Genomic DNA, 11,023 nt, shown 5'->3' with positions numbered 1-11,023 from the left:
CTTCAACAAAACCATTCAACTCCTGCACAGTGAGAAGTCCCAGACCTCTTACGAGTGCACTGCTTCCCTGGGGCACATCCAGAAGCCGACTGCCCATCCCATACAAACTTCCCAAGGACCTGGAGAGGGAGAAATCCACTGACAGAGCTATCCCTGCTGTCTAAACAGCATCTCTTCTCTTAACTTACCAGCAAGGATTACACTTTCCCTCACTATTTTTCACACTAGTAGTTTAGTTCTTACTTTTTTGCTCCTCTTAAATTTTTGTCAGATTGAGCTCATCCACAGGCAAACAGACTTTACTGCCAGCTGTTGGTGACCGGACGGATTCTTGTCTTTCTTTGAAAGGAACTTTTAAAGTTAAGTTTTTCATTTTCCGACACCCTCCAGCTCTCTTCAGCAACTGACACTTTTCATTTAAGGATGTCCCCTCTCTCTGTTCTGAGCGGGATCTTCCTGCTGCTCATCCAGACCTGCTGCCTCAGTGCCATGGTCACCAAAGGGAGCCTGGCAACGTCCGAACAGGCAGCAACGGACTGTCCCTCCTGTGCCCTGGCGCGGCTTCAAAAAGATGAGGGTGAGGACGAGGGAGCCCAGCAAGACGTGGTCGAGGCGGTGAAGAGACACATACTTAACATGCTGCACCTGCAAGAGCGGCCAAACATCACGCACCCGGTGCCTCGAGCTGCGCTCCTCAATGCCATCCGCAAGGTACACGTGGGACGGGTGGCCAAGGACGGCAGTGTCCTGATTGAGGACGAGGCCAGCAGCCGTCAGGACACCGAACAGGCAGAACAGACGGAGATCATCACCTTTGCTGAAGCCGGTGAGTCCAAATTTCAAACAAATGTCTAGAGGGTGATCTTACTTGAAACTAAGTGAATCGGTCAGTTTTCCCTTGTGGGATGAAACCGGAGAGGTGGGTTTATAAAGCTGTTCACCTTGTTATCATCAGTCTGAAGAGTTCAGAGAAACCTGTTGCCACCGCACAAAGTCAGAGCAGTGAGAAATACACTGCGGCAACTCACTCCCCCCTCTCGGGGTTCCTGCAAACCTCCTGCTGGTTTAGAGAATCAGTAATTATCTGCGAGGGCCCCCCAGGCTTCTAGCCTTAAGCTCTGCACAGGAGCACTTCCAAGGGGACTGACAGACTCCTATGTGACTGAAGAGGGTTGAGAGAGAGAGAGAGAGAGAGAGAAAATCATAATGCATAGGAATAAAAAAGGACTTCTCCATATTATAGGAGGGAGAAGAAGGCTGTTCAGTTACTGCCTTTGTGTCAGGTTTCAAAGGCAGTTGAAAGAGTATTGTTGGCTGCAGTGAGAGCTGTTCAAAGGTGCTGTCAAGCCCATGATGTGAGGAGAGATTGGCTTCTTCTCTGAGTCATGCAGCTCAAACGGGTCATGAGTGACAGAACCGCAGCGTGCTGCAGGAGTTCTCAACAGATGTGTCAGACCTAAAAAGCAGCAAACAGAGCAATTGGATTGCTTGTCTGAAAGATGAATGTTTCACGATTTTAGGGAGCTGAGACTGTAACACTGCGGCCCTGTGGAGAGAATGATTCTATTTCAAATGACTTTATAGGTATACAAATGTATTATACATTTTTGAAATGGAATAATAAGTACACAAGAGACGTGACGTAAACTAGAGTAAGAAATAAATCATTTAAGACAAGATGTGACATGAAATCATCCACTCGCTGGAACTCTTAAAATATACAACAATATACAAGATTCAGCCACATGTTTTCCCCCCACAACTTTTTCATTCGTGACCATTGCAAAAGTCTTTTCCTAAATCATTTTATAAAGACTGCATTCACAAAGAGCAATTAGATATTTTAGAGTGAAACGCAACTCTAAAAAACAAATTTACATTCATCACGAAAAGTTCCAAGACCTTTCTTACCACATCTGGAAATTTCAAATGCGCTGATATTTCCAGGTTTTTCATGACCGTGAGAACCCTGTTAATGAGAACCATTCCCTGATAACCTTTTGGCGCCAGACTACAGCTTGTCACATTACAAAACAAATTCAGCTCATGCTTTCTTGATGACAAAAACATAGTTCTGAGACAGAACGAAATCTGTTAGTAATCAAATCAATTTCTAACTTTTAGCACCTGGAATGTTAGCATTTATTCCCTTAATGTCAGACACATCTAGTGGTTTTTCATGGGTATTTGATACATTCACTGGAGGGAGATGGACTGTCCCTCAGGCTGAATGAATAAATCAGGATTACAAGCTCATATTCAACAACCCAGATCGCAAAATGTCAAATTACTGTCACAAACCAAACACATCATAGCTCAACTCGGCAATCAGACTTTTCAATTATATGTCTGGCTCCATCACTTATTTTGACATTTCAAACACACCAGAGGAACTAAAGAAACCCACATTACTAAATATAATAGTTACAACATAGTTCTCACCATAAAAGCTAATTAAACTAAATTCAAGGCTGTAAATAGGACAAAATGAGTCATTTGATGGTCTTATTGTTATAATAAGCAGTGGATGGAGTGTTTGCATTATTAAAGTTAGAGTGTAAGACTGCAATACATTCTGTCAAGCGATAATTCAGCGTTTAAGTTACTAAAACACGATTCATAATCAAACCTGACCAAATCAAATTGCACACGTCCTCTCCCATTATGTTCATTTACGAGCTTTTGTTACAAATGAATGGGTATAATAAACGTAGAAAAGCATCCATCATCTCCTTCAGCCAAATATTCGCATTGTTGTCTCACAGAAACCTCGCCATAATTGTTTCTTACCTGAGCTCATGGCTCGTGAGTTTTCCCGCTCAAATCAAATTCCATTCTCGCGACTGGTGCGAAATTCCACTTTCAGTTGCATCTGATCTACTTTCCAAAAGTATTCTAAATAGAACTGTTCTCCAAATCTACCACAAGGGGAAATGCAATAAAGTTCATCCACATTTAACATTTGCAGTGATTTTTTATTATTATTATATTTTTTTTTTATGTAGGCTAAACATTTATCTGGTATCAAAACTGATGCACAACAGGGGTTCTTAACATTTATAACTTCGAAGCCTTAAATAATAAAAGCCAATTACAAGTCAGTTTTGGCAGGATTTGATTTTTGCTGTTTTATGTCTGCTCAAATTGTGGTGTTTATACATTTTTAAGAAATGAATAATAATAATAAATAATAATATAAACTGTCCATACATTAAATAATACATTATGTTAATCTCAAGTTGAGCTGCTGAAGTACTTACTGAATATAGCTATCTTAAAACGTTTTTATTTTATATAATTTAATAATAGAGTTTTCACATTTAGACTGCATTGTGGCACCAGGTGATATTTTTTAGCTGAGCCATAGCTGTAATTAGATTGATTTTATAAATACTGTAATGCAAAGTTGTGCATGGCGTTTATTTCATACCGGTTTGATTTTTAAGACGCATGTTGCTGCACTGCATCACCGTAATGTTGCGTTAAGTAGGTTGTTTAGACATCTGTAATTATGTGTATGATGTAAGTCTCAGACTTCTGCATACACTATCTGTCTGGAATCTTGTCCCCGAATCTGCTCTAATGATTGCCACACATACAGGTAGACATCCACATATCGTATAAAGCTATGAATTATATGAAGTAATAGCATTAAGTACTATTCATTAAACTCTTGAATGATCATAGGCTGAAATAGTAATAATAAGCTGCTTCTTCAGAAGGTCAAAAGTTGTTATTTCTTGGTAGTTTATAGTTCTCAGTTTTCTTTATACATGGCTGTTGTCCTCTTAAATCATGTGCTGATTAGGTTCAGAAATCACCTTGATGAAGATATCAGTTGGCAGATACAAGAACTGCAGAACCTGAGGCATATTGCATTTATTGTAGGACATATTAGTTTAAACCGCTATCTCTAACATGCAGCATTCTAGTTTAATGAGTGATTGCTCTAAGTATGTGCAGCCTGAAGGCATGTGCAATCAGTGCTTGTGTATGTTAGCATGACTGCAAAACATGAATAACTTTAGTCTGCAGAATTTCAGGCAGTAGCAAAGAAATAACAGCATTTTTAAATGCTTAAAAAATAAATAATAATAATAAAATCTATGCATATCTAAAGAGTTTGCTCTTTCCTTGACATGTCACCATTACTGCTAAATCACAAGAGTGCACCAGAGGTCATTCACAAACATGGCCAAACTTTCTGCTAAAGTTTCTTTTTCATCAGAAGTTGCAAGATGTATTGCCTTTGCTTCCAAAACAAAGAAAATGTTTTAACAAATGCAGAAACATATAAATATCATGTGCAATGTTCACTGTTCTTTGTCACTGAATTCCATTGAAACCATGTGCAGAATCTTCAAACAGAAGTACATTGATGATATCACTGTGGATGCAATGAATGCGTGTGGGCGTTCAGTGTTTGGCCTTTCTGATGTCATTCAGGCGTGCAGGTTGCATATGCAAAGCTTGACATGTTCTGAAACAATGACTCAATATTTACTTCTTTTCCTCGTTTTGATCTCCTCCCACATGCAAAGCAATTTATCACAGGGAAAGCCCTATAATCACTCCCTCCAGTAATGGTTACAGCAAGGGAAAGAAGATGTCCCAATTGTTCATGTGCAAGCAGTTATTTTTGCTAGATAAAATACTGATTTATTTGCAGAAAAGAGAAGCTGACTTTCTTACAGATAATTTTTTTTTTTAAAGCAATGGAAATAAAATAGGCTAATTCCTAAGGTATCTTATTTTGGGGGTACACTGCCAGCTTGCCAAACCTTACATATTACATAGCCACAAAGTATTTCCTTTAAACACAATCCCGATTAGAGGACCACATCAGAAAGCCTCCATGTTAGCCAAGGATCCCTTAGCTTTAGTGTGGTCAAATAGGTTTTGCAGGTTGCAGGATACTTCACAGCTCATGACATTTTGTAATATGCTACTTAAAGCTTTCTTGGCTTCGAGGTACAGCACTGTAGCGAAGAAAGGATGCTGCAGCATCATGCCAACTATGCTCATTTATTACTTTGACAGCTGATGCATCATCCAAACCTGTTCGTGAGAGTGGTTTATTTCTTGCAGATGTGGGATTGGTAGAAGAGTAGCAAGCATCTCAAACCTACATTCAACCTTGAATCCTGACAAATCAATCAGATGAACAAGTAAAATATGAATTGTAATTACCTATATAGACTGTCCACCATGTGTTGTTAAGCTGCAGTTTTGGAAGTGGCCATCCTTCAGTTATTCAGCATGGCTTTGAGCCATGTTCTGCAGATTCTTACCAAATTTTATTAGGGGGAGGCTGCAGTAACTCTCCTCGTTACCCTCCTGGTTCCCTGGGAGCTGTGCTGGCCTGCAGAGGGTTGGCTGAAGCTGGTGATTCTTTGAGGCTGGATGGGGTGCCCGACTTGGATGGAGGCAGTAAATCAGGCCCACTGTTGGTGCCTGAAATGCCTGTGGGTTATGAGGACCAGATAAAGAGGGAGCAAGTGAGTTTGGAAAGGAACATAACAAGCATGCTTGGCCTTTACGGCGCAAGGTGTGGTACCGTGAAACGGCTCGCCAGTGTTAGTGACACTCGCCGGAGAATGTATACAAGACTCCACAGTGTTATGGTTGGGAAATAAGCTTTAATTGCACTTTTTGTTTGTTTGCTTCTCATGCTGGGATGTAGGAAAGTTCATGAATGCTGAAAGGAATTCTAGTGGTTTTCTGGTCTGTTCAGTGACATTGTAATGTCAAAGGAAGATTTATGATTGCAGTGTGGGTCTCTGTTGTATATTTTCTCTTGGAATACCAGCTGACTTTTTATTTGGTGTCGTATCTGATTTGGAACTGCTTTAAATGCATTATAGTAGAAGGCGATAGTTATCTAGAAGATGATAACTGATTATTGGTTGAAATATATGAATATGAATATCACTTGATATTACTACTCATAGTATGCTATAGCAAAAGAGTTTAGTCTGTGAAATCTATCCTCACTAATGACGGACCTGTGTTTGAAATAGGTTGCATAACAGGTGTGGAACTCAACTCATTCGCTCCCACACACCATTAAAAGAGTCATATATCCACCCTCAGATATTTATTTCTAATTGAATTATCTTGTTCGTCAAAAAGAAAATCAAGTCAAAGTCAAGACTCTTTAATTTATGAAGTGATCCAAATAGTATTTTCATGTCAGCAACCGGCAACTAGTGTTTAAAGTGAGTACTAGCCATTGCCAAAGTGTCAGCAAGACCTAGAGAATATACATCAAGCTCTCTTGTGTTTTTTTTTTTTTGGTGTATGAATGAGTGCTTCGCTCCACTTGATCCATTAAGCACCTGTTCGCGCTATGGTCTTTGAACTAGCATGTGTGATCTGTGTGGAAAAACGGTTGCCTTTAATCAGCATTGTCAACAAATTAGCCAAAGATAAATAGTGCATTCTATAACCAGTTAACCAGTAAGAGTACAAACAAACTCCATCCAGAGAGGCGTGTTTCAGCAACCTTTCAGGTTGCGGACTTCTTTACTGCAAAAGCATTATTTGAGCTTCAAGTACTGGGACATTGCAAGCCATACAATATGACAGGAGGCCAACAAGGAGATGAAAGAAGCTGATTCCCCCTAAGGTAAACCAGATAGAAAAGGGGATTATAGAACACATTAACTAAAGCCATGTTTAAAGAGGAGTGGACATCCCCGTGTCCCCCCCAAAAACACACTTAAGTTCCCAGGTGATTCTATACTTCAGCCACCCGCCTCTTTTGAAGGAATGGAAAGGGGGAGGGGAGGAATGTGTAAATGTTATTCTCCATCTTTGTGTGCAGGACAGCTGTGCAAACTCTGCTCTTGCGGTTAAATTGGTGTTTATTGTTGAGGGATTACCGCATGGCTCTTTAGTCTTTCTGTTCAAATTTCAAAATTTCTCTTTGCTCTCTGGCAAATATATTCAGATGCATGCAGAGTTGCAAAGCTCCGGTGGAGATCTTTCTTCTTTGGGCCTGGGCCTCTGCTCTGGAGGGGCAGTTGAAGGGTTTACCCAGCTTAGCACACGCTAACAATACTTGATTCTTTCACTGGGTGCAGATTTAAAGGGGAACAATGCATTAGCCGCTCCTGAAAAAACAACAACAACATTATTTTAGACTGCATTTGTGAAGCTCGCCTGTGTTTGGACAGATGTGTGTGGGCTAGGGATCCTTAAATACGCTCTCACACACATATACACTTGCAGCTTCATGCCATTGTTATTATGTCATAGCCCTGTAAATATATTGTGGTACGTGATAGATTAGCGTTAGAGCAGAGTATATTGCTTTATACTTGTTGCAAGAGGCTGCTTACTATTAACCATGACACACAGGACTCTTTGTGTATGTCAAACCTTCGACAAGGTGGTCAGTTTTACAAGAACTCTGCTGCAGTATAAGTAAACAACAGTCACCGAGACCAGCCAGAAATGATGTCCCAACAAAGGTTTAGTAGCTGAAAAACGGGCTGAGTCAGTAAATGGAGAGGATTTGTTTAGAACTACCCAAATGATCCGTGAACTGAGATTTTCCAGAGGAATTGCCTCTGTCTAAAACACGGTGGGAATCAAAGCCAAAGGGAACAGTCTTTTAGAGTCCAGTGAGACAGCCAGCCACATGCCACATCACTGCTTTCAGCTGCATGCTGTATGCTGTTATTGCCATTTTGTGTTACACTATGTTCAGAAAAACTTTGTTTCCAGGCCAGCAGACTCTTAATTGCTCTGTTAACTACCAGGAGAGGTGATGAAGTTGGTTTAAAGTCTTGTTAAAACCCTCTATTTTTTAATACCAAGGTGGTACAGGAAGAACCAAGTGGGAGGCATTGTTTGCATGCGAGTGTGCGTGTAGGGACAGCTGATTCACTGATTTGACGTGCAGGAAAAGGATGGATGACTGCATATATCTATGCCATTTATTAATAGTCGCACGGAAACAGAAGATTGTTTGTTACGGAAACCTTAAAAACGGTCACTGTTGGCGCAAAGCTAAAGTGTTCCATCCGATGCCACCACTCCCAGTTTCAGCTCTGATGTGGCTGGCACACTGTCTTCAAAGTCAACCAAGAGCTTCAGGCTAAAGTGAAATACAAGTACTATAATTAAAGATTAGCTCAATTGACTAATCTCCGATATTTCTTTCTCTTCCTATCCCACAGGTGAAGCTCCAGGCTTTGTGAACTTTCTCATATCAAAGGAAGGTGGTGAGATGTCTTACGTGGAGCAGGCCAATGTCTGGCTCTTTCTACGACTGCCAAAGGGCAACCGCACCCGTGCAAATGTCACCATCCGGCTGCTCCTGCAGCAAAGTACAGGGGAGAAGGTTCTAGCAGAGAAATCCGTGGACACGCGACGCAGTGGCTGGCACACATTCCCCATTTCAGCAAGTTTGCAGGCATTGTTGCAGCATGGGGGCAGCACACTGAGTCTGCGCATCTTCTGCCCATTATGTGCCGATGCTCGGGCCACACCGGTGCTCGTGACTCCTGGTGGTGGTGAACGTGAGCAATCCCACCGGCCGTTCCTCATGGCTGTTGTGCGACAGATGGACGATCTGTCCCAAAGGAGACGTCGCAAAAGAGGCCTGGAATGTGACGGCAAAGTACGTGTCTGCTGCAAACGCCAATTTTATGTTAACTTCAAGGACATCGGCTGGAACGACTGGATCATCGCTCCCTCAGGGTATCACGCCAACTACTGCGAGGGCGACTGTCCCAGCCATGTGGCCAGTATAACTGGCAACTCATTGTCCTTCCACTCCACGGTCATCAACCACTACCGCATGCGAGGATACAGTCCCTTCACCAACATCAAGTCCTGTTGCGTGCCGACTCGTCTGCGAGCCATGTCCATGCTCTACTACAATGAGGAGCAGAAAATCGTAAAAAAGGACATCCAGAACATGATTGTAGAAGAATGTGGCTGCTCGTAAGGCCACTGTGTGAAGAGGAAGGGTAGGAAGGGAGAGACAAGGTTGGATGGTAGGGGCAAGAACTGCAGTCCCAAAACGAATGAAAAAGAAGAGATGTAGAGAAAGGAGAGGAGAGCTCCTCTATCTTTATCTCACTGCCTCAAGACAAACTCTCACATAGACAGGCCTCTCTTTCTCTTGACCACTTGTGCGTGGTCATTTTAGAATCCAATCACGTTACAATGGGTATCTGTAACTCAGAGTAATCTCTGTGGCACTTTCAAAAGAGAAAATAAATATAATATATTTTTGTTACAAAGCAAAGGGAGAGAGTATTTATGCGGCCTACTTTGCAGTGCAGACATGCGCTGCAGGAAGAGAGATGATGTAGATGAGGTGCCTGAAAAAGAAAATCTCAAAACTATGCAACTTGTCAAGTATTATGATATTTTTTTTTCATCAAGGTGTTGTTTTGTTTCTTAACTATTTACTTTGACAAACTAAGAAAAAGTTAACATTTGTTGACTTTTTATACCTGTACGTATGATTTATATATGTTATACTGTATGTTTGTTGTGTGTGTCCGTGTACAAAAAGTGTGTGTACATACAGTGTGCCTACGGGAGTATTCGTGTTCGTTTGTGTGCATGTCTGTCTGTGTGTGTTGTTGAGAGATACTTGAAAGAAGTTTGACGGGCTGCTGGAACCAAACATTTCTCTATATTATTAATTTTAATTATTCTGACTATTGTTAATAATGTTATTATTGTTTTGATTTCTGTACATTTTTTTTTTATTCTTAAAAATGAGACGTTAAAACGTTTACAGTTTTGCACTATATCAACATTTCGATCAGCATAGCCACATATAAATATGTTTATAGAGAAAGACTAGAAGCACTTCAGAACAGACATACCTACATAGCATGTGTCTAACCAATGAGATTGTTAAAAATAAACAGGGAGGTTTGAGGGGAAGGAAGAGATGACTAACACTACATCAGAGGACCATGTAAACACATGCATTTTACAAAATAGTTTTTTGGTTTTTTACTCAACACCAAAGAATTTAGGTTAGCGTTGCCTACCATATTAGGCTGTCTCCAAACAGTTGTTCAGAAGATACCAATATGTCTTTCAGAAGGTTGTTTTTGTTCTCCCTACAAAGATGTCCAGGTTAGAAAAACCGAAAGACCTTTAAAAAGGTTTCTCAATGTCCCACAGCAGCTCACTCCTGTGTGTGCTTTTGCACTGCTGCACAGTCCATGCACGACTGGCCATCTAAATGGTTAAAACAGCACTTAAGCCAACCTTTTAAAGTTTGTTTTTAATTATGAATCGTTACAAAAGTGAATGTGCAGCATTGATATTTAATTATTTAGTTAGGAGACTAATAACTATTTAGATATTTGCAACTTTTCTCACCAAATATAAAAAGGATCTACAGTGATCAAAAACACAAAACAAAAAAACACAAAACAAACAAAAACAAAACAAAACAACAACAAAAAACAACAATAACAAAAAAAAAAAAACTTTAATATTTAATATTTCCGCTTCCCAACATGAAATGTTTTACCAATGTGCATTGCGAAAAAAAAAAAAAAGACATTAAGCAATTTGAAAAGAAAAGAAAAGAAAAGAAAAGAAAAGAAAAGAAAAGAAAAGAAAAGAAAACTTAAATAGCTTTTGTGTTACATTTTGGACTTAGAAAAGTTTACTATTTTCAGTAATTTCCTGATGGAAATGCATTCAAACTGTCATTAAAACACAACTGAAATGAAAAAAATCTATAAAAAGAAAGACGTTGTATATGTTTTTGTTTGTTTTTTGTTTGTTCGTTGTTATTAAAAATAATTGACACTGAAATAAGTGGACTAAGAATAAAAATATATATTTTTTATTCTGTATATATGGAAATTAAGATACCAATATGTTGCATTGTTTTGTTGTACAAATCAAAAATGTGCTTGTGGCTTTTTTTTTTTTTAAATCTAATTTATTCTACAGTATTTTGTCCTTTGCTTCACCATTAAAGTTAAAAGGTTGTACACTACAACATGAGAAAAGTGTTGGTTGTGATTTC

The 11,023-nt window shown here is 39.8% G+C and overlaps 1 protein-coding gene across 1 annotated transcript in view; it reads left to right on the top strand.

The window, feature by feature from the left end:
* Window positions 1-10,614, top strand: part of LOC113066050 (inhibin beta A chain-like) — a 10,699-nt gene extending 85 nt beyond the window's left edge. The window contains exons 1-2 of the mRNA XM_026237644.1: window positions 1-826; window positions 8,187-10,614. The exon at window positions 1-826 is cut by the window's left edge and continues 85 nt beyond it. Of these exons, the coding sequence (XP_026093429.1) occupies window positions 424-826; window positions 8,187-8,959 (1,176 nt within the window). The 5' untranslated portion in view covers window positions 1-423 and the 3' untranslated portion in view covers window positions 8,960-10,614. The remainder of the gene's footprint in view (window positions 827-8,186) is intronic.
* Window positions 10,615-11,023: the final 409 nt, after the last annotated feature.

Source organism: Carassius auratus, chromosome 49, assembly GCF_003368295.1.
Source record: "Carassius auratus strain Wakin chromosome 49, ASM336829v1, whole genome shotgun sequence".
Lineage (NCBI taxonomy): Eukaryota > Metazoa > Chordata > Actinopteri > Cypriniformes > Cyprinidae > Carassius > Carassius auratus.
The sequence above is the reverse complement of the archived record's forward strand: the minus strand, read 5'-3'. Positions and strand labels throughout refer to the sequence as shown.